Below are 22,627 nucleotides of genomic sequence, written 5' to 3'. Positions count from 1 at the left end.
CAGAAGGACGCGGTGACCCAGAGCGTGGCACATGTGTGGGAGCGGACCAGCTTGATCCGTGTTGCACGCACATGCACACGTGGATTGCTTTGAGGAAGTGGTAGTGGCCCCTGCCCCTGAGGTGCCCTGAAGGTCCCTTGAGGGTCTGAAGCCCCCTGAGGCCCCCTGCGCCCCTCTGAGGTCCTGTGAAGCCCCCCGAGGCCCCCCGAAGCATGCTCCATACCCCTGAGGGGCCTCTTGGGCCATCTGGCCGTCCTGCCCTCACGGGTGGGTCTGCGTTCAGGTGAAGGTCCCCCGCCTCTGGTCCTCTGGGGTTTGAGGTGCAGTGACGGGGTGGGGGGCGTCTGGTTGTGGTTCCCTCCCCGGTGGTGGCCCGAGCTGACAGTCCGCTCGGACAGACCGAAGTCAGCTCGAGAACTTTCCTCCGCGGTCTGCGTCCTGTCCCTGTGGCTCCCTGCTCTTCCCACTCCCCGGGTCGTTGTGGACGGTGTGTGCAGAGGAGTGCACTGGAGTGCAGTTGGCCCGGCCCCGCGAGACCTGGGGCCCAGCCAGGCGCACGGGGTCCCCCTCCACGCCAGCACCGGGGTCACTGTCTCTGATCTCCGTAGGCTCCTGGCCCCTCCGCCCCACGAAGGTTTCTTTGCTCAAGAGCCCCCGGACGAGTTCGATAGAAATCTCCAGAACATGAAGGCGCTCATCGACTTCTACCTGCAGGGCGAGGTGAGGGCCTGGCCGCGTGGGGTCCGGGGGCAGGATGTCCGAGCCACGTGCGGGGCCCAGACTCGTGTCCTGTGCCTGCGCCCCGCGTTCCGTGCCGCATCCTGTGTCGCACGCCCGCATCCTGTGTTGGGCCGGCAAGGGGCTTGGCTCCCGTGTGGACGACCCTGGCTCTGGGCACGTGGGAGTCACGTCCCTGGGTCGGTGTCCGCATGTGTCTTCACGGGACCACACGTGGGAGGTTGGAAGGAAGCCGTTCCTGCCGGTGTCATACTTGACCTCCTCGCCCCGTGTTGTCGTCGTGTGACCTGCCTGCCCTGCGTCAGCCCCGTGTCCTCCCTGTCCGTGTCCACAGGTGCCTCCCTGTCCCGTGTGGTCATCACTGGGCGTGCTCCCCGCCCCGTCGTCATCCCGTGTCCGCCCTGCCGTGTCCTCCGTCCTGGGTCCTCGTTCTATGTCCTCCCTGCCGTGTCCTCCGGTGTCCTCCGTCCTGGGTCCCCGTTCCGTGTGCTCCCTCCCCGTGGCATCACCCTCACCACACCCTCCTGACCCTGAGTGGCCGTCCTCACTGTGTTCTCCTTGGCCCTTGTGTTCATCACGTGACCTCTGTGCCCGTGTCATCGCGTGTCCTGCTTCCACATTCTATGACCTCACGTGTTGGGCACGTCCCTATCAGTTCCACAGACACGTCCCGTACCTGGTGGACGGCCTGTGGGAGGCAGCGCCCGCCCTGGTCCGGAACTGGGAGTGCATGACGGCCCTGCTGCTGGAGCCCCGCGGCGGGCGCCAAGGTGAGCGTGGCCACAAGCCTGCTCGGAGTCGTGGACCAGGGCCGTGTCCCGCCGGCCTCCCTGCCGTGCCCGCCAGGCCCACCGTCCCCCACCCGCCTCCCCGCCGCGTGTCTCACTGTCCCCCTACGTCCTGCTGTCCCCCACCCCCCACGTCCTGCCGTATGCGTGTCCTACTGTCCCCATCCTCTCATAGCACTGTCCCTGTGTGCTGGTGTCCCGCGTTCCGCTGTCCCCATGCTCACATACTGCCCCCACCTCCCGCTGTCGTGTGTCCCACGGTCCGTATCCCCATGTGCTGCCGTCCCTGTCTCCCACGTCCCACTGTGCCTCTCCTCCGTGTCCCACGGTCTCAGCGTCCCACTGTCCCCGACCCACATATCCCACGATCTCTGTGCCCTGCTGTCCCCCGTGTCCCACTGTCCCTGTGCCCCGCCCCCAGGTCCCACCATCGCCATCTCCCACTGTCCCATGCTCCGTGTCCTTCCGTCCCCGTGTCCCACGGTTCCCTTGTGGCCATCATCCCTGTCCCAGTTCCTCCTCTCCCCACCTCGTGTCGCACAATCCCTGTCCCGTCATCCCCGCCACCCCGCGGGGGCCCTCCTGTGCTGTCTGTGACGCCCGCTAGCAGCACGTGGTGCAACGGGCCTGGAACGCCTCCTGTGCTGTGTTTGCTCCTTGAGTGCTTGGCTGGGGGGAGGGGCATGTGCCACGCTTTCCTGGGGTGACAGGTCCTTGGGTCTATAGCACGTGGTTCACGGTCCCTGGCCGGGGGTCTGTAGGACGTGGTTCACGGTCCCTGGCCGGGGGTCTGTAGGACGTGGTTCACGGTCCCTGGCCGGGGGTCTACAGCACGTGGTTCACGGTCCCTGGCCGGGGGTCTGTAGGACGTGGTTCATGGTCGCTGGCCGGGGGTCTGTAGGACGAGAGCCGTAGGCTGCTCTCCTGGAAGAGCCACGGAAGCTCCAAGCCTGGCCCCAGAGTCAGGGTGCGGCGTGGGCAGAGTGCCTGGTGAACGAGCCCCCCAGCCGCTGGGACCCCCTTCCCCCATGCCTCTGAGACCCTGGCCCTCCGACGGCACCTGCAAGGAGCTGCCCCCGCCTCCGACAGGGTCCTCCACGCCCCAGCCACAGTCCCGCCACGCCGAGATGCCCCCGGCCCCGGCCCCACGCTGCAGACACGATCCCTGCGCCCACTGGTTCCTCTGGTCACAGCAGGAGTCCCAGTGCCACACCTCAGGCGTCGAGGCCCGTCACGTTCCTGGGCGGGACCAGCAGCTTCAGCCCTGCTCCCTGGGGTCCCTGAAGGGGCGTCTTTCTTTATCGTGAGGATGCCTCCTCTCCTCGGACCCAAGCGTCTGGGGCCCAGCCGTGGTCTCTGTTGTGTGAGGCTTGGCTGTACCTGGGCTCAGAAGGGCACCACGTTTAGGATGTGGGACACAGGACAGGAGGACCCCCATGGGAAGGTCCAGAGTCGTTGCGGCAAATTCCCTCCAATCTGGTGGCTGAAACCAGAATCCATCCTCCGCCAGCTCTGGAGACGAGATCCAGGCGGGGCGGGGTGCTGGGGTCCAGGCGGGGCAGGGCCGTGCTCCCTCCGGAGGCGCCAGGAGGGCGTCCTGCCTGCCTCCTCCAGCTTCCGGGCTCCAGGCATCCCTGGGCTGGAGGCCGCGTCCCTCCCACCTCGGCCTCCGTCCTCACGGGGATTCTCCTCTGTGTGGGTCTCCTGTTCTTTCTCTTACAAGGACACCAGGCATTGAATTTAGGGCCACCCCTTTTTCCCGTAAGTTGCATCCCATTCTGAGATTCTGGTGGCTGTGATGAGGAGTTACAGTTTCCGCACAACAGCCGGTGCACAGACTGTCCCCTCGACGGGATGGCTTCAGACCTGAGTCCCGGGATATTGGGACAGTGGCCGGGGAGCCCCAGGGAGGACTGCCCTGAGCCCCACATGCAGGTGACCGGGCCAACGGTGGTTTGCTTTGTGGGCAGTTGGAGCGAAGGCCGGGCCCTGGTTGCTGTCTTCTGCGGGTCCCAGAGTCTGTGACCTCTGCCGGGGCTCTGCTGTGCCTAGGAGCCTGGCCGCGCTCCCCACGTGCTCTGAGCCCCTGCGGGGCTCACCGAGGCCTGTCCGAGCGGCACGTCTCCCCAGAGGGTTCTGCGTCTGGGGCGGCCAGAGGGGGCTGAGTGAGCGCGGTCTCCCCGCAGCCCTGACAGGCCAGCAGGAGAGAGTGCTGATTGAGATCCTCGTGGCCGCCGTGCGACAAGCTGCGGAGGGGCGTCCGCCTGCCGGCCGGCGCCTGGGCAAGAAAGTCAGTGCCACCCCCTGCCCCCTGCCTTGGTGCTCTCCGTCCCCTGTGCTGAGCGCTCTGCTGTGGCTGTCCTGCCAGGGCTCTGTGGGCGCCCGCTCCCGCCTCCGCCTCGCAGTGCCCCCCGCCCGCGTGGCCCCGAGAGCCGCTTGCTGCTGCTTCCGCCTTGTGCTTGTCACCCTGACTGCTCACTTGGCCCCTGGCCGTGCGGGCGGGACTCCTGGCCACCCAGGTAGGTGTCGCTGGCCACGCCTCGCAGCTGCGGTGCACCCCTCCTGCTGGCTACCGAGCCCTGTGCCCGCTGGGTCCTGTGTCTGCCGTCTGCCTCCCCGGGGAGAGCATGCCACAGCCGTCCTTACGCCGTGTTCTCTCTGGATGTCGCTGCTTGTCGGCCAGCCTTTGATTGGCCTCCGTGTGAGCTTCTGCTGCTGCTGGGACAAAAGATCACACCCCAGGGCACTTAAACACCACAGGAGTTATACATGGTGCCCCCGCTCTGGAGACCAGAGTCTGAGATCCAGGCAGGGCAGGACCTCTGAGGTCCCAGCGGGGCAGGACCTCTGAAATCAAGGCAAAAAGGGCTGTGTTCCCGCCTGAGGCTGCAGGGGAAGGTTCTCCCTGCCTTTTCCAGGTGCTGAGGCTCCCGGTGGCCCTGGGCTCTGGTTGAGTCCCTCCTACTTCTGCGTCTGTCCTCCCTTGGCTGTCATGTTCTCCTCTGTGCACACATCCAGCTGTGTGTGTTAATCTCCGTTTTATGACACGTGCCACTAGATAAGGGTCCCACCCTGAGGTGTGACCTTGGGGGAGGCCGCTGAGTTCTTGACGGCGTCCCTGCGTGGGCAGCACTTCCTTGGAAACAAAAACCCGAGTAGTCGTCCAGAGCTTTATCCTTGATTTGGGGGGAGCTCTGCCTGGGTATGACCTGGCCACGTGGGAGCAGGTCCCACGGCCGCCGTGGGACTCACGTGGGTCCGTCGTGGGCTCAGGCCACGCATGCTCTGCCTGCAGGCCACCCGGGAGGTGGACGGGACCCGCCGCTGGCGTGAGCACGCCAACATGAGCCGACACTTGGCCAAGGTGCTGCCCCGGCTGCTCTCCAAGGTGCCGAGCGGGAAGGGCCGAGGCTGAGAGCCCGGGGAGGCTGGGGGAGCTCCAGGGCAGGCCAGGAGGCTGCAGCGGCGAGGGGAGGCCCGGGGGGCTCCGCTTCACGCCTGCTCTCTGGGCAGTTTGCAGCGGACAAAGAGAAGGTGACCCCCCTCCTGCAGATCCCACAGTATTGCAACCTGGACGTGTACGACACGGACGGCCTGGGCTCGGTACGTCGCAGGGCTCCGCTCCTGCTCCCTGAACTCCGCGTGTGGAGCCGCACCCCTCCTGCTCAGGGTCCCCGCCCCACCCCTTATCGGGTTCCGGCGTGGGGGCCACGCGCCATCTCCCTGGAGTTTCAGGCGTCGGGCTGCTGTCCTGCTCTCCGCCCTGCGGGTCTGGGCCATCACGCGCTCTTGCGACAGGGTCCAGGCCCCCGTGCGTGCAGGTCTCTGACCTCCTCCTCGTGGCGCAGTGCCCCCCCCCCCCCTGCACGGCAGCTGCTCCGCTCGCCCGGATGGATCTTCTCCCAAACCCCGGGGCATTTCACGCTGCCCTGACCTTTCCCCTGACCCGTACGATCCCTGCCCCCCACTGACCCCTGATCACCTTTTCCCGGACCCTTTATCGTCTCTCAACCCTGTGACTCCTGGCGGTTCCCGCGACGACCTCCGACCTTTCTTCCTCATGCTCGTGACCTTTTCTCTCAACCCCCGACCCACCTGACCTCCTGCCCATCTCCTGACCTTTCCTTCTCGAGGTCACAACCCCCGACCTCTTCTCAGCACCCCGCACCGCGCCCCCCGACCGGGTCTTTTGTCCCCTCGGCCCCCCTGCAGTACCTGGACGCGGCGCTGCTGGAGCTGGACTGCCTGGTGCAGCGGCACTCGGACGTGGCGGTGCTGGAGGCCTGCGCCCGCGCCTACGGCACGTACTGCGATGAGGGGCGCTCCGCGCACGGCCAGGCCGCCCCCGCCTGCAGCCGGCTGGTGGACATGCTGGTGGACGCGCTCACCCCGCTGCTGGACGTGTTCATCCAACACGAGGTGCAGGCCGGGGGTCGGTCACAGGGGTGGACGCGGGCGTGGGGTTCTCTGTGGGAGCCCCAGCTGGTCTCGCTGGCCCTGTGACGGGAGGGGGAACGCGCGCGGGCGGGTGACTAAGGGTTCCACTGCTCTCCGCGGGAGCCCCATAAGCCCCCGGAAGACCAGCCTGCCAGAGCCGCTGCCCGGTCTGCACTTGACGGGCAGATGGTTTCTGTGAAGAGCCGCGTCGTAAACACGTTTGGCCTGGTGGGCCCTCCTGTACTGGGCTGGTGGTCCGAGAGCAACAGACACAGCGCGTCTGGTGGTCCGAGAGCAACAGACACAGCGCATCCCTGGGCCACGTTCCAGTAAAACTTTATTGACACAGACGGGCTGAGGGCCGTGTGGCCTGTGGGCCTGGCGTCCGGCCCTGACTGAGGCACCTTGCTTGTGACGCTCTGCTTGTTTCCACAGGCAGGACTCCAGGTTGCTCTTGAACCTGGGCCTGCCGCGATTGTGGGGTGCCGCAGGTCAGCGACGCGCCTCTGTGTCTGTTCTCTCCGCTGTCAAGGGAGAAGCGTATTCCCTGTGGCAGGTTCTTGGCAGGGATGTGAGGCAAGTGTGTGGAGGTGGGAGGTCTCAGCTCCCGACGTCCTTGTTCTGCAGCCTACGCGTCTTTGGGGGTGTCCTCTGGTCCCCTTCGTTTCCTGCAGAGCTGGACTCAGAATGGCCCGGGGCACTGTTTCCCTTTGGAGATCTCAAAGAGCTGCCTACCGGAAAGTTGGGGACAGAGCAGGCAGGAACACGGGCCTGGCTCGAAGCCGGTCCGGTGTCCTGGGGAAGCCCCCCTGGGACCTGCGTGTCCCGCCACCATCCCCTCTGCTCTCTCCCCACTGTGTAGAAGCAGGGCCTGTTCCTTGGACACGGTGAGATGGGGCGGATCTGCTCCACGCTGCGGAGACTGGCTGCCTTCTACAGGTGAGGGGGGCGACGCGCCTGTTCCCTCGGGGGAACAACCCCTTGGGTTCGTTCCCTTGGGAATGACCCCCAAGCCATGTGCCTGCTGCCTTACTCAGACAAATGTCCCCGTGTCCCAGGTGAGGTGGGGAGGACTCAGACCTTTGTGCGGGTGTCCTGTGGGTGAGCCTGGTGGCTCTGGGCCACCTGGGAGCCCATCCTGCCCATCAGGGGCTCTGAGCTGCGTCCCCAGGAGTGGGGAAGGCCTCACCAGGCGGGTGCGGGACATCATACTGAGGGAGCCCAGCTGGGCCATCTGGGCTTGGTGGCCCCTCAGTCTGCCGGGAGGTGATCCCTCAGCTCTGAGACCTACTGACCAGTGTTCGCGGCTCACCTGGGGAACGGCGGAGCTCCTGGTGGGGGTGAGTTGTAAATCCTCGTGTGCGTTTCTGGCCAGTGCACACGACCTGAGCAGCTGGAATCTGTATGAGAAGATGGACAGCCTGCTGACTTTCCGCCGGCACCAGGGCAGCCTGCCCACTGAGGTGAGGGCGGAGGGAGTCGGGTGAGTCCTTGTCAGGGGGCAGGGGTGGGTTCTGGGGAGAGAAGGGTCTTGTGGGAAGGAATGCATGGGGGGGAGGGTCTTAAGGAGAGAGAAGGGTCCTGAGGGGAGGGAAGAATCGGGGGTCCTGAGGAGGGGGAAGCATGGGGGGGATAAGTTCTGATGGGAGAAAAGTATCTAATGGGAGGGAAGCGCGGGGGTGGCTGAGGAAAAGGAAGGGTTCTGAGGGGAGGGAGGCATGGTGTGCGACAGACCTGAGGGAGAGAAGGTCCTGAGGGAAAGGAAGCATGGGGGAGGGGATGGTTCTGAGCGCAGAAAGGTCCTAAGGGGAGGGAGGCATGACGGGGAGGGTCCTGAGGAGAGAGAAGGGTCCTGAGTGGAGGGAAGCTTAGTCGGGGGTAGGTCCTGCAGGGGAGGGAAGCATGGGGGGGGATAAGTTCTGATGAGATAAAAGTATCTAAGGGGAGGGAAGCATGGGGGGTTCCTGAGGAAAAGGAAAGGTCCTGAGGGAAAGGAAGCATGGGGGAGGGAATGGTTCTGAGGAGAGTGAAGAGTCCTGAGGGGAGGGGAGCATAGGGGAGTGTCCTAAGGGAAGAGAAGTGTTCTGAGGGGTGGGAAGCATAGGGGGAGTGTCCTGAGGGGAGAGAAGGGTCGCAAGGGGAGGGAAGTATAGCCGGGGTGTGTCCTGAGAGGAGAGAAGCATGGGGTGGTTCACTGAGGGGAGATACGTCCTGAGGGAAGTATGGGGGGGTCCTGAAGAGACAGAAGAGTCATGAGGGGTGGGAGGCATGGGTGGGTCCTGAGGTAAAGGAAGGGTTCTGAGGGGAAGGAAGCATGGTGGGGGACAGGCCTGAGGGGAGAGAAGGTCCTGAGGGAAGGGAAGCATGGGGGGGACGATGGTCCTGAGGAGAGGGAGGGGTCCTGAGTGGAGAGGAGGTGGAAGCATGGGGGGGGGATGAGTTCTGATGGGAGAGAAGGGTCCTGAGGGGAGGGAAGAATGGAGGTGGAGGGTCCTGAAGGGAGGGCAGCATGGGCGAGGGTCCTAGGGAAGAGACCTGTCATGCGGGGAGCGAAGCATGGGGAGGGGAGGGTCCTGAGGAGACGGAAGGGAAGCATGGGGGCTGGCGTGCTGGCGTGAAGGGTCCTTAGTGGGGAGAAGGATCCTGAGGAGAGGAATGGTCCTGAGGGGAGAGAAAGGTTCCAGGGGGGTGTGGGGCAGATTCTTGGTGGAGAAGGATCTTGGAGAGAGAGGGTTCTTGGGGGGGGCCGTAGGGTCCTGAGTGGGGGCAGATCCTGGGGGGAACGGGACCTGGGGAGTGTCCTGATGGAGAGGGAGAGGATCCTGAAGGGAAAGAAGCGACCCGGTCAGGGAAAAGGCCCCGAGTGGGGGAGGGGCAGGTACTGGGTCTCAGGGTTCTCTGCTAAGGAGTGTCCCCAGGGTGGGTGTCCCATCCACATCCCCACCTCCATGACAGGCCCTGCGCCCCACAGGTTGTGCACTGTGCCCTGCAGTGCACCTACTATGCGCTCCTGTGGCAGATCGTCGCCGCCACCGACCGGCTGCCGCCCCAGGTGGGTGAGGGGTGCGGGGGACGTCAGGCGCGTGGTCCGCAGTCGTCTGTGAGGAGGGAAGGATGGAGCGGGGTGGAGCCAGCTCTGCCGCCGTGACAGGCGTCGGTCATCCGGGGGTCCGCCTGGGCTCCTGGACTCCGACGTGAGAGCTGACTTGGGGCTGGGCTGGCACCGCCACCCGGCCTGCCCGTCTGCCGTGGGGAGCGCGGCTCAGATGATCTGAGGACCCGCTCCTGTGCGTGCCGGGGGAGACCCTTGTCCTTCCTCGGCTGCTGGCCCATCCCTTCGTTGGGAGCCAGCCACACTTTGGGGTTATATTTACGGTTTCTCGGAAATCCGCAGGCCTGAGTTCCTTGGGAGGAAGTTTGGAGCCGTGTGGGGAGAATGTGGTGTGGGGGAGCGGGGAGGGGGGCGTGGGGGATGGGGAGGGGCCATGGGGTCAAGATGGGGGAGGGCAGGGAGACGGGAAAAGGGGACCTGGGGCTAAAGACGAGGGACGGAGGGGATGACGAGGGGACGGGGAGGCGGGGGGGGGGGGGGGGGGGGACGGGTCTGCGCGGGGACGTACCTGACGCCGGCTCTCCTCTCCTGAGGCGGGCAGGTCCGTGGCGCTGGCGCTGGGGTCCGCTGACGGGGCACCTGCTCGCCCGCTGTCCGCCGGCAGGAGGCGCTCCTGGACTTGAGGAAGAGGCTGCTGAGGTTCTGCCTGGTGTGCCGCGTGTACCTGAACCACCAGAGCAAGGTGCTGAGCGAGAAGGTGCGTGCGTCCCTCCGAAGCTCGCCGGTGCGGCCGGGGCTGGCGGAACAGGAGGGGGACGTTAGCCAGCCCGAGGCGTGGACTGGGGCGCGTCTGGGCAGTTAGGCTTTTCTGCGACGCCGGTTCCCGCTGTCCGTGTGTGTCTCGTATGAGGACGTTTGTTCTTGAACAATGAGGGGAGGGCTTGAGGGAGGCCATCGTCGCGTCGTGTGAGCACCGTACGTCTGTGAACTTGTCGGCTCGCCCGGGTTTGCGGGAGCCCAGAGCCCGCGCACGGCCCCGGGACACGGGAGCCCGCGCGCACGGCCCGTTCGTACCAGCGCACCCGTCTGCTGGTCGCTCCCGCGATCCGGGCCGCGTGCCGCGGTGGTGGACATGCGGGTGTCCGCTCCCGACCGCCGTGTCAGAGGTTGCCGCACACGGAACCTTCAGGGCCGTCTCCGGTCTGCGGGGAAACTGTTCTCAGCGCTTCTGGACGCTGGACGCAGGCGCCCGCTTCCTGCCTTCCGCGCCGGGGCTCCTGCGTTCTTCCCGTGCGCGTGTGAATTTTCCGAATTTCCTCTCCCGCTACCTTACGTAACACCTCGCCCTCGTCGGACTCGCGGCCGACTGAGGAGGTTGAGTGTGCGGCTCCTTCCCCGGGCCTGAGCTCTGCCCGGAGACCCTCCCCGCTGCCGGTCACAAGCCCGTGTCCGCGGTTTCCCGCCAGGATGGCTCTGGTCCCAGCCGCGGCCCGGGCCGCGGCGCCGCCCGGGTGTCGGGGATGTTTGTGTTCAGCATGTGTGTCGTGTGCTGCTGTGAGGCGTTGTCCGTGGTGGTGTCGCCCATGTGTCGTCTGTCTCTGGGGTTCCGCTTGCGGCCTGGGGTTCCACAGCGCATGTGTTTGGGGGCCCCTCCCCCGCCCCATGGCTCTCATCCAGCCCTGAGTTGGCCTGGGCGGCTGCGGGCACTAGTCAGGGCCCGTCCCTGGGGGGGTGGGTGCCTGTCCCTGCCGGTGCCCCCTCACGCCGCAGCCCCTCGCCCCCTTCAGGCCTTCATCCTGCTGTGTGACCTGCTCCTCATCCTCAGCCACCAGGGCCCTGAGGAGGACACGGGCCTGGGGCTGCTGTTCTTCGTCCCCGACCACGTCCTGCAGTGCAAGCTCCTCACCTTCGTCAAGGAGCACGTGTTCCTGGAGGAGGCCGGAGCTGCAGGTCAGCCTCCCGGGCACTTGGGGCAGGGGCGGAGGAGACCTGGAGTGGGTCCAGGTGGGGCGGCCTGGGGCAGGAGGTGGTCGGGGCGGTAAGGGTAGGGCACGGCCTTGGGCGGGGGGCGGGGGGCTGCGGTAGAACGGTAGGGGGGACCGCGGGGGGGACCTCGGGGGTTGGGGACCGTTGGAACAGCCCGGGCGGTAGGAGGGCCTGTGCAGACTCAGGGTGGGAGATGACGAGCCTCGTCGGGGGCTCGAGCGCGCTGGGGCCTGGAGCCGCATTTCCCAGGCACGTGTGGCCTTGGTTCATGCTGCCACGAAGAGTGGGGGAGCCCTGGCCAGGTGGTCAAGACCTGGGACCCCGTGACACTACGTGCTTCCTCTGTGGCCCTGGGCCTGCGCTCTGGGGGTCTGCACGTCCAGTGCTGGTTCTGAGCCACTGCCGTCCCGGCACCGGTACACGGAGACGACGCTGGCACCCCTAAGCCCCCCGGGACCGTGTCCCCGCCCGCCCCACGGCTCCGCCGGGGCCAGGCGGGCACAGGAAGACACGGCAGAGGCCGGCTGTCTCGGCAGGGCCCAGCAGAGTTTACAAGGAGGAGGACGCGGACGAGCTGCACGAGCTGTTCCACCGGAGAAACATGCTGGCCGTGTTCTGTAAGCTCATCGTCTGCAACGTGCTGGAGATGAGCGCGGCCGCCGACATCTACCAGTTCTACCTGAAGGTCTCTGCCCGGCTCTCCCGCCCCGCGGCCCGAGCTCACCCTCCCCCGCCCACTGCTCTCCTGTGTAAGACACGGAATTAGGGTAGAAAGATTCCAAAACAGAGGACAGGAGTGGAACGTGCCCGGACTTACGGACTCACTGCCGTTCACCCGTCCTCCCGTTTCCTCCGACCGCTCCCGTGGGTGAGCCCACGTGTGTGCGTGCGTGGGCGGCTTTCCTGGGAGCGTCTCCTCAGCCTGTTTCTATCCCTCACGCCTCTCCCCAGACCAGACTCCCGGAAAGTATCTTCCTTTGGGACCTCACTTCTTGTCTTTTCAAACTCTGCGGTCTTGTCCGGTGAACCGTCGCTGCTCTCATTCCGTTCTTTCGTGGCCACCGAGATGGGACGTGAGCCGCGTCAGGGCCGCGACTTGATCCTTGATGGGCCCCGAGTGATGATCCTCAGGGCCTGGCCTGGAAGGAGGCCCAGAAGTTTCCATGAGCGAATGGATGGCTGAAGGGATGACTGCATGGACGGATGGGTGGATGGACAGACGGACAGATGGATGTGTGGACGGATGGACGGTTGGGTAGATGGATGGTTGGATGGACGGATGGACGGTTGGGTGGATGAGTGGACGGGTAGATGGATGAGTAGGTGGATGGATGCGTGGCCCAGGTGGATGCATGGACGGATGAGCGAACAGGTGGGTGGTGGGTGGGGGATGGGTGGATTCAGTCATTGTCACATTCGTAGAAATTGTCGTTTCAAGATCTTCTTTTGGCGTCTTGTAATGAGATGGAGACATGGGCTCTTTGTTATTTGTGGGAAAAACGTTCCTTTGATGACTTTTTCATTCTGAGTTTTATTTACGCGGCGGTGGTTCTCTTTTCCCTGTTTGAAGCTCACGTGGTCCTGAGCTCTGTGCCGTGGGCCGTCAGGACAGTCTGGCCTGGGTCTTCCCTTGCCTCCTGTGTGTTGGGCGGCGCTCTCCTCTCCCGAGACTTAACCTCTTAACGTGCTGAGCCTCCCTGTGTCCCGGGGGCCGTGTCGGCGGCTGACTGTCGTAGCACGTTTGGGTTTGGGCTGCTTCCACGCTGGCCCGGGCAGGTCGGCGTGGCTCTGAGAGGCTCGGCTCCCTGGCTCCCGGCCCGTGGCTCCCCAGGGCACCCTGCCCTCCCTGTGGAAGGAGTGCTCCTGAGGGACAGGACCAGCCAGCACTGGGGGCACAGCCGGGCCCTGGTCTGGGAAGCCTGATGGCCCCAGCTTCCCCGGGTCCATGGGATGTGCCCTCCCTGCCGGCCCCGGCCCCGGCCCCGGCTGGTGCTGAGTGCTCGGAGGATCCACGTGTGTGAACTTCCTGGGACACAGACACGGGGACTGAGCTGTATGGCTGTCCATAGTCTGCAACTTGGGAAGGCGGCATAGGAAGGGGTTGGTGCGTCCATTGGCTCCATGGTGACGGTCCTTTCCTCATGCTCACAGCACTACCATCACTTTGGGGACATCATCAAGGAGACCATGACCCGGACGAGGCAGAACGACAGGCTTCGCAACGCGCTGTCCCTGCTCCTGTGTCTGCAGCAGGTGAGTGGACTCTCCCGGAAGGGCCCACGGCATCCTGGGACCGGTCCCCACGGCTCCGGGCCGCAGTGCGTCGCCCAGCCCTGGGGGGCATGCCCGCTTGGGGACATGCCAGGCACGGGTCTTGCTGGGCCTCACTGCCCACTCCTCGGGAGCCCTGTACTCCCGCTCGTGGTGGCGGGCTGGTCAGACCCTGATGCCTCCCGGGGCTGGAGGCTACGGCCCCACAGCTGCCTCCTAGTGGGCTCAGGTTCTGGGGAGACCTTTAGAGGGTCACAGATGGCCCCCCTGCCGGGTCCTCATGTAACCACAGGTGAAACACAAGAACCTCTCTCTGGACGTGTATGAGGACGAGACCCCACCGTGGGGGCCCTGCCATGCTGGCCTTTTCGGCTCCCAACCACCTTCCAAGGCCCCCACCACCCCAGCAGCCCCCAGGAGGCCCAGCATACACCTATGGACTTTGAGGGCAGAGCCCACGGACATTCAGTCCTGCACAGCTGGCTTCTGTGCTCTGCCCACCGCCCGGTGACGGCACTGTTGGGATGGGTTCCCTGCTGGACTGGAACTGGATGTGGTCAGGGGTGTGTTGTGGGGACACACGGCAGCTCGTGGTATGTGCCCAAGGCTGCTTAGGTGGACGGGGTGTCCCTCCATCCTCTTGTGCACGGAGCGGCCGGGCTCCAGCATCAGGCTGGACTGTCCCCTGGAGGCCTTCAGGTGTCTTCTTCCACAGTGAGCTAGGTCTCCTGATGGTGACTCGGGTTGTCCCCGACTCTCAGGGTGGGCGTCCCCGTGACCCTCAGGGTGGTGTCCACCCCGCACCATCCACTGATCTGAGGGTAGGCGTCTGTCTTCTCCACGTCAGTCTGTCACGAAACCGTGTGAGTGCGTGTCCCGTGTCGGACTCTGGTCCTTCCATCCCCGTGGCAGCTGGTTCACCGAGATCCGTGGAACCACGACTGGACACGTGGCTTGTTCCGTGCTCTGCTCTGTTGCCAGACGAGTGTGTCTGCCTGTGTTGGGGGTTTCCGTCCACGTGTGGGGAGTTCTCGCCGAGGCCGTGTGGAGTTCTGTGGCAGCGGCAACTCAGGACTCAATGGCTTCTGTCCCTTCTCTGCCCGATCCTGGCTTTGTGTACGGAGTCTGGGGCTGCCCACGGGCTTGAGCTCTTTGCAAGGCCTGCTTTTGGTCCTCAGTGCTGGTCACAGCTCCCTCCACGGCTGACCATTGCCGGTGTCCGTGGTGCCATGGGCGCCGTGGACTTATTTCTCTCTGGGGAGCTCAGCCTCCGTGGGTGTGTCAGGAAGGGCCGGGATCGGGCTGCCACTGTGGGTTCCTGGTCCTTGGGCCATTCTGCCTGTGGTGCGGTGGGCAGGCCTCTCCGCGGACACTTGCCAGACCCTCTCTGTCCCGCGGTTTTCCTGGAACACGGCTTCTTGGTCCCGATTCCACAGGCCATGCACACTCTTGGCCCCCACACTGAGGTCTGCCTTTAGGTTGGACTGTTTCCTGCCATTTTCTGTTCCTTTGGAAACGGCCTCCTTCCTCCTGGCCCAAGAACGGGTCTGCGTGTACGACGCTGAGGTGACCCCGATTCCCCAGAGCGCAAGGCACGTCAGGGGCACCTTCCTGTCATATCAGGCCCCCGTGGGTCCCGTTCAGTGTGTGCTTTCCCTGTAACTCGGGAGCGCCATCCCCCTCGTGGGGGTTTCTGTTGCATCTGACACACAGGAGCTGTGGCTGATCAGGTGGGACGTGGGCAGTACGGGTGGGCGTGGGACGTTTGCAGGCTCCTGGCTCCTGGGCGCGTCCTGGTCTGTGCCACCTGCTCCCTGCTCCCCGGTATCCCGGCCTCAAGGTGGCTGTCCAAGGACCCCTGCCCTGTCCCCCTTGGATGTCATCGGCCGGTGGCCCTGTGCTCCAGGAACTTGTTCCTTCTCTCTGCTGTTTTACCTCTGGGGGGTGGTGGGAGGTAGAGGGAGACTGAACCTCGGTCCATGGGACATGCCCCTGGTGGCCCTGACCCCACGGCCCCTGTGCTCCTACAGCTATTCCAGAAGCACGTGGACACGTATGGCATGGGCTACGACCCCATCGAGTTCATCTGCGGCCCCTTCTACTCCATCCGGCTGTTGGCACGCCGCTTTGCGCTCACCCTCGGCTTTGACCGTGCCCGTGATGCAGCCCACCTGATCCACAGGTACCTGCTGGTACGGGGTGCTGTGACAACGCCCTACGCACCCCAGCCCTGGCCTGACCTCACCTGACACTGTGCTCCCCAGTCTGACCCTGTCCCTGGTCTCACCGCACCTGACGCTGTGCTCCCCAGTCTGACTCCATCCCTGGTCTGACCCTACCTGACACTGTGCTCCCCAGTCTGACCCTATCCCCCATCTGACCCCACCTGACTCTGTGTTCCCTGCTGTGACCCTGTCCCCGGTCTGACCCCACCTGACTCTGTGCTCCCTGCTGTGACCCTGTCCCCGGTCTGACCCCACCTGACTCTGTGCTCCCTGCTGTGACCCTGTCCCCGGTCTGACCCCACCTGACTCTGTGCTCCCTGCTGTGACCCTGTCCCCGGTCTGACCCCACCTGATGTGGTGCTCCCTGCTGTGACCCCGTCCCCTATCTGACCCCACCTGATTCTGTGCTCCTCAGTTTTGCCCCCATCCTTCAGCTTAGTCCCACCTGGCGCCCTGAGCCTCACCTGACCGCACCTTTCCACTTCCCGTGTGAGCCCCACTTGACACCCCAGCCGCTCCCTGTCTGCCTCTGCCCGTGGCCCCAGCTCCCCACTGCACACCCTGTCCTCAGGCGTGGGCTAGCGTTTGCCTTTTCCGAGTCCCCCGTGCCTGAAGAGGAGGAGGCCCGGCAGAGGTTCCCCAACCTCAGCTTCCTGCTGGTTCTGGCCGAGTTCTCCTGCAAGATCCCCCCTGCAGAGCGACAAGCCGCGTGAGTGCCCCAGTCCCCCCGGATGTGGGACCCCTGGGCGGTGGGCGCGGGGATGGGCTCTGGGGGTGCGGGGGTGGAAACACAGACTGTGGCTCGGTGGGGCGGGGGACGCGGAAACCAGAAGGCTCTCTGCTGCGTGAGGGCTGCTGTCTGGGCCCTTGCACTGACCAGGGCCGCTGTCTGGGGTCCTAGGGGGTGCTGGGCTCTGGGCTGCAGCACTGAGTGTGGCCACCAGGTGGCGCTCCTCTAGCAGGGTTCCTTGGGTCTCAGCCCTCAGCCTGAACATGGGGGCCAGGGGCCATGGGTTCCTGGGGATCTGGGCTGGGTCTCCTCTGACTCCCCCTGCCTTGTACTCCCTTGCCCGCAGACTCACCCACTTCCAGGACTCCATCCCCGAGGGCCTGCCTGTGTTTGGGGAAGGGGACATGAACCCCATGCTTGTCTATCGCAAGTCCCTGATAAGGACAGACTACGTGGCCCAGGGGGAGGACGAGCCCGCCGCCAACCCGTTTGACGCCATCTGCAAAGACAGCAAGCGGCCCCAAGGTGGGGAGGGTGTCGGGGGTCGGGAGGGGTGGCCCTTGGGCCCCGTGGCTGACCGCTCCCGGCACCACAGAGTTGCCCGTGGGGACGTGCTCCACCTGGACACCAGACACCCTGGCCAGCTGCAGCGCGGGGGACAGAGAGCCGAGAAATTCCTCCAAGGGCCAGAAGTCCAAGAGGTGAGGCCCTCGAACTCCAGGCTGGGTGCAGGGGTCTGCTGTCGGCGGGCAGCCCGTGAGGCCTCTGCCTACCTGGTTTCCGGGTCAGCCTTACGGGTTTCTCCAGAGCGGAGCCTTGGGACGGCTGTGACGGGATGTTGGTCTGATGGGGTCCCACGTGGTTCTGAGGCTGGGACGTGGTCCTGCGTGCGTCTGAGGCGGTGACCCGCTCGGGTCCCAGGCAGGGACGGGGCTGGTCTGAAGGGGGGGCGGTCCGCATGGGTCTGAGGCAATGGCGTGAGTGCACGCGGGTCAGAGGCGGGCAGAGGGTTGTGTCTGGCACACGTGCAGAGACTGCTGTCCTGTAAAGTCGTGCTCTAGGGTGGAGCCAGGGACTCATCCCGTCTCCCCCCACCAACTGCCCAGCACAGTCCACGACTGCCCACGACTGTCCACGGCACAGGGTGGGATGCGGCCGTGTTGGAGGTGGTACTGGTTGCCATGACTTAGGGCTGTTCCTCGTCCACGTCTCTCCGCGTCTTGTGTTTTCTGGGGCCGTGCGCACTTGTTCCCTCCAGGGCTTGGGCTCGCACGGCCTCCTGCCGTGGCCTGGGGCCCTCTCTCGGCCTCCCTGGCAAGCAGCCACCCTTGGTCTCCGGCAGGGACGTCTTCGATGTCGACTTTCTGTCATCGGAGGACTCTGAGAACTCGTCCAACGAAGACGTGGACGTGGAGGGCATCTCCGTCCACGAGGTTGGTGCGGGCTAGGGCGTGGGTGGCGGCCACGTGGGGGTGCTGGCCCGGGCCCGCCGTTCCTGCCATGGCCCACGCTTCTCAGGGTGGTGTAGGGGCAGGACATCCCATATGATGGATTTCCTGGGTGACACTGGCCTCTGTGCCCAGTGGGGGTGGAGGCAGGTCCGTCCGCACGTCCAGGGTGTGGGGGGATTGCTCAGCCAGTGTGTGGCCTGTGGACCCTCTGAGACTACTGGGTCGCGACAAGGCTGGGCCCTGAACTGTCCCAGGTGCCCGGCTGCGTCTGCACCAGGCTCCTGCAGTGTGCTGGGGCCCTGAGGCTGGGTGTGGTGCCCATTCCCTGGTCTGCTTGGCTGAGGACACTGGGTTTTAGGGTGCCCTGGGGTCCTTGGCATCTGGCTCCTGCCTGTTGGCCTCCAAGTCGGGCCTCCAGGATCTGCGGGTCTAGCGTGGCCCTCAGAGCGTCACTCTGGCACGGCATCCTCGTGTGGACAGCCCTGTCCCCGCCATGGACACCTGGGGCCAGGGTCCATGAGCCAGCCTGGGGTCCCAGGCAGCAGAAGGCCGTGTCCCCCGCCCACCCGCGTCCTGGCCAAGCTCTGGTGCCCTCCGTCCACTGCCCAGCCCACCCAGTGTTCCCACCCCATGCTGAGTGACCAGCCTGGCCACAGTGTGCACCGCTGTCCACCTCTCCGTCCGTGTGTCTGTGGTTCTCAGCGTCGTGCTCTCCGTCCCCAGAGCGCGTCGGACTGAAGAGCCTTGTGGGACTCCGTCAGCAGTTTCAAGTTCCTCCTCGGTCGTTGACTTCTGGTCCTGGGCTTGGGGAGCCCGTGACGTCCAGGTGTGGCTGACCCAGGCCCCCAGGGCTCCAGACAGCAGTGACCCCTGCCTCCCGCACCTGCTCACTCCGGCCGCGTGTGAGGAGGGTCACGTGACTGTACGCCCCCCCCCCACCTTGGGGTGCCCACACCACCCCCCCCAACCCACCAGGTGCCTACCTGCCTGCGGCTTCTCTGACGACCACTGTGCTTGGCTGGAAGGTCCCGGAATCTGCCTCCCCCACTGTGGACCACGGTGCCGGCCCCCTTGGCGGGCGTGCTCCTGCATGGCGTGGGTCTGGCCGGGCCGACAGCTCTTCCTTCCCCGGCTCAGGACCCCGCGGCTGGGTGATTCCCGGCGTCTGGTGCCGAGAGCCCGCAGCTGGTGGTCAGCTCCACTCCGGCGCTGCGGACAAACTGGCTGCGTCTGGGCGGGCTGGGGTGGGATGCGCGTTGTCCGCCGATCCCCGACGTGCAGGGGGGCCCCGTACCTCCGATCCCGTGTCGGTGCCAAACCAGAGCTCTCTGGGCCATGGTGTGGAGGAGGACGCCCCGAGTGGACACGGAGAGAGGCCGAGCTGCGGGGAGGACTCCTGCCGGTCATGCACAGGCAAGAACGGGCCCAGGAGCTCGGGCCTGGGGGACCCTGTATAGACCTGGGCCTGGGGATTTGTTCTGTGTAGACCTGGGCCTGGGGATTTGTTCTGTGTAGACCTCGGCCTGGGGAGCTCAGGCCTGCGCAGGCCTGGGCCTGGCGCGTTGCTGTCCAGGAGGGACACCCGTGCCTCTGGCTGTCCCCTCCCCGGGACCGGGGCAGCTGCTGTGGGGAAGCAGAGCCCTTAATGGTGGCCTTGAGAACACGGGTTGCCCGTGGGCAGGGCTCTGCAGGAGGGCCACCCTGCCAGACGCTCCGGGCCCCACGGCCCGTGACCCTCGCTGGACTTGCCGCGCCCCAGAGCCGTGCGCACGGCATGGTCTCCCGTGGTGTTGCTGCCGTCTGTCCCCAGTAGTGTCCCTGCCTGGCATCTGTGCCCTTTGTGATCTCTGTGTGCGTGTCTGTGTCGTGGGCCGGGCGAGCCAAGCCCCTCACAGAAAATCCTTAAATTCTTTATTCGAAAATACAGACGTGAGCTCGTAAAACGTTTTTAAACTGCTACACACACCAAATAAAAGTTAACTTTACACGTTTTGTACATTGACATGAAAATGTAAGTACGACGAGACGTGCTGCGTCCCGTACCCCGCGTGCAGAGCTGCGGTGGGGCGGCGCCCGGAGACACGCCTGTGGACGGACGGAAGGTCCCGGGGCCCCTGGAATGTTCCTGACCGACGTGTGAGAACGGCACAGGACCGTCCGACACCCGGTGCACGGGTCGGTGCACGGCTCACGCCCCCGGGGCTGCCCCTCTGCAGCAGCAGCTCCCCTCCGAGGAGACGGTCGGCCGAGCCGGTGAGTCTCCAGACACCGGCACTCGGGACCTACTCGGCACGTCTCTCCCCGCCGGGCCCAGCCAGGGGCTTCCGGACGGACGGCAGCTCCTGCCCGGCATGCAGGGAAACGCGCTCAGTGACCACTGGACCGGCTCCGTGTTGGATAAATAAAAACTCTTCATCCCATACAAATCACTTCATTTTCTATAAAAGCTCAACGATCAAACGGTTCTGTTCTTTACACGCTGGCGGCTCTGCGTCCACATCTGGGCCCAGGTCAGGAGGGCGGCAGGTCGTCGTCCTCACACGCGTACTCGTACAGGTCGACGGTGCCCAGGGTGGACGGCGCCTCGAAGAAGGGCCTCTGGGCCAGCGGAGACCTCAGGGAGCCCAGCTTCTGGTCCACGGGGCTGGGCTCGGCTTCGTACCTGCAAGGAGCGCAGAGTGAGCACGGAGGGGCCGTCCTGGCCGGGGCGGATGCTGCCGGCAGCCTCCAGACGGCTGGGAGCTTACGGCGTGGGAGCCCCAGGCCCGGAGCGGTCCCTGGAGGGTTCCTTCCTCCTGAAGCGAGGAGGGACAGCGTGCCTGCACTCAGAGGCCAGTGTTCCCTGGACACCAGCACGAGACGCGGAGCCACGAGGTACGAGGCCACAAGTCAAGTGTGTGGATGGGACTGCTGACTGAGCAGGCTTTCTCGGGGGTGCAGGAGGCTGGTCCTCCGGAGCCTTGTATCCACAGGTGCTGGAGCCAAGGGCAGCAGACAGGAGGCAGTGTGTGTTCTGGGCCGACGTTAGACCTTGGGGTCAGTGACGACCCGTCTGCGTGCAGGACTGGGGACCACAGGAGAACACGCGCTTGCTTGCGCCCCGCACTATAGCAGATGTTCTGGAAGCGTGGCGGCGAACGAGACCGCGTCCTCACCAGCAACGCACCCGTCCACACAGAGTGCCAAGGAGCCGAAGCAAACGCCCCCGCGGCTGACAGGTACGTGGCACACACGTACACACCGCGGACTCCTACGCCGTGACAGTGCGCACTTCCCACGAACGACCACGCCCTCAGGGTTAAACCTTCTCGTACCCCGTGTCAAGAAGCACTTAGGTGACCCAGGACAGAAAGGCCCAGGCACAGAGCCCGAGACCCGAGCACAGAGACATGCTTGTGGCTGAGGACACCTTCGAGACTGGCCGTCTCCATGCCATGCGGGATTTTGGAAAATCGAACCTTCCCTGCCGTTTTGTACAAACGGACAAGCTTATCCTGAAATGAGCCGTATCGGCCGAGGAACCGACGGCAGGACCCGAAGAAGGAACGCCAGCGGGATCCGACCAGGGGTTGCCGAGTCTCGGCGGAACCCCAGATGCAGCCCCAGTTGGGGTGGCTAGTGAAGAGCACAGACAGGTCCGAAAACCCCCCTGGCCAGCCCCCCAGGAGGGCCGGGGAGTCTGTTCAAATTCCACCCGAGACCCCGCCCTGGGCACGCGGGCCTCTCCCCGAGAGCCACAGGTGGCTTCCGTGACTCCTGCGGAAACGCAAGCAGACCTGGTACGTTTGGGAGACCGCGCACACGCACGCCTCACCGTAAACACGTGCGCCGGCCCCGTGGGTGCTTCCGCCCCAGACAGAGTCCCAGCAACAGGGGAGGAACCTGGACCCTCCGCTCAGGCCCCAAGGCAAGTCAGGACAGACCACAGGCCGGGACGTGGACCGGGAAGCCCTGAATCGTGGGCCAGGTCGCCGTGGGTCCAGGCAAAGCAGCAGTGTGACCCGGACATCAGAGGCACAGTCCGAGGCGGCAGCGGACGGGGTCCTGAAACCTCCTCTGCGTGAGCAGCATCTCAAGAAACAGGGCCACGAGTGCGGAGGGAAAGCCAAGCAACCACGGATCCGACAGGACTCGCCCCGGAGCCCTGAAGCCTCGGTGAAGCGCGGGCGGTCCATCGCGCAGAAGCACAAAGACCCAGCACACCCCCAGGGGACCCACGGCGGCAAGGACCCAAAGGCACAACGGGCACGAGGGCTCACACCCGGGACGGGCTGACCCGTCAACCCCCACATACAGACCGCGAGGACACAGACCAGTGAGGACCGTCCCCAAGACGGCTAGTGGGATGTCACTGCGCGTGCTCTGCAGAAGGTCTACAAGTGTCCCCTTGTGATCTGCGGCCTCGGGCACGGAGCCCAGAGATGGGAGATCCCATGTCCACACGAGACCACGGTGCAAGTGGCTCACGGCAGCTCCCATCTGTCCAGAACCAGACGAGAAACCACCAAACGTCTGTGGCCTGGCAGGGGGGTCACCCAGAGTCGGGACGCCACTCAGCCAGGACTCGAGTCCCCCACACGCCCACCAACAGCCGCGGCTCGCCGACAGGTTACGCGGGCACAGCCTGTGTGAGGGGACGGCGGGTCCCGCTTCCGCAGTGTCCATGAAAACCACAACTGCCGGGCGAAGCTCAGCCCAGCCCCTGCCCTGAACCTGAGTGGGGACGGCCCAGGGTCACTCCAAGTGTCCCCTGCCGTTTTGAGATCCTCTTGGAGCTGGTGGTCGGGACCCCCGAGCAGGCAGCCCTGGGCCACCAAACCCAGAGCTTCTGCGTGGAGGTCCCGTTCCTGAGGGCGGACGGGACGCCCTACCATGGGCTGCAGTCCTAGCCCAGGTGCAACACGTGTACCACGTGTGCAAACACACCTGACCCTGCGTGACCCCCACGC

At 65.3% G+C, this 22,627-nt stretch overlaps 2 protein-coding genes across 2 annotated transcripts in view; one reads left to right on the top strand and one right to left on the bottom strand.

The window, feature by feature from the left end:
- LOC309856958 (cohesin subunit SA-2-like) overlaps window positions 1-19,663 on the top strand; it is a 48,766-nt gene extending 29,103 nt beyond the window's left edge. The window contains exons 15-33 of the mRNA XM_082718768.1: window positions 609-720; window positions 1,394-1,508; window positions 3,713-3,816; window positions 4,822-4,914; window positions 5,040-5,129; window positions 5,739-5,945; window positions 6,826-6,902; window positions 7,339-7,426; window positions 8,935-9,015; window positions 9,680-9,772; window positions 10,803-10,965; window positions 11,538-11,686; window positions 13,153-13,254; window positions 15,303-15,454; window positions 16,069-16,206; window positions 16,574-16,752; window positions 16,823-16,928; window positions 17,570-17,660; window positions 18,402-19,663. Coding sequence (XP_082574894.1) covers window positions 609-720; window positions 1,394-1,508; window positions 3,713-3,816; window positions 4,822-4,914; window positions 5,040-5,129; window positions 5,739-5,945; window positions 6,826-6,902; window positions 7,339-7,426; window positions 8,935-9,015; window positions 9,680-9,772; window positions 10,803-10,965; window positions 11,538-11,686; window positions 13,153-13,254; window positions 15,303-15,454; window positions 16,069-16,206; window positions 16,574-16,752; window positions 16,823-16,928; window positions 17,570-17,660; window positions 18,402-18,416 — 2,155 coding nt within the window. The 3' untranslated portion in view covers window positions 18,417-19,663. The remainder of the gene's footprint in view (window positions 1-608; window positions 721-1,393; window positions 1,509-3,712; window positions 3,817-4,821; window positions 4,915-5,039; window positions 5,130-5,738; window positions 5,946-6,825; window positions 6,903-7,338; window positions 7,427-8,934; window positions 9,016-9,679; window positions 9,773-10,802; window positions 10,966-11,537; window positions 11,687-13,152; window positions 13,255-15,302; window positions 15,455-16,068; window positions 16,207-16,573; window positions 16,753-16,822; window positions 16,929-17,569; window positions 17,661-18,401) is intronic.
- The window catches only part of LOC309856960 (serine/threonine-protein phosphatase 2A regulatory subunit B'' subunit beta-like), a 43,684-nt gene continuing 40,629 nt past the window's right edge, over window positions 19,573-22,627 (bottom strand). The window contains exon 13 of the mRNA XM_082718770.1: window positions 19,573-20,340. Coding sequence (XP_082574896.1) covers window positions 20,190-20,340 — 151 coding nt within the window. The 3' untranslated portion in view covers window positions 19,573-20,189. The remainder of the gene's footprint in view (window positions 20,341-22,627) is intronic.

This window comes from Mustela nivalis, assembly GCF_964662115.1.
Source record: "Mustela nivalis genome assembly, chromosome: Y".
NCBI classification, from domain to species: Eukaryota; Metazoa; Chordata; class Mammalia; order Carnivora; family Mustelidae; genus Mustela; species Mustela nivalis.
The sequence above is the reverse complement of the archived record's forward strand: the minus strand, read 5'-3'. Positions and strand labels throughout refer to the sequence as shown.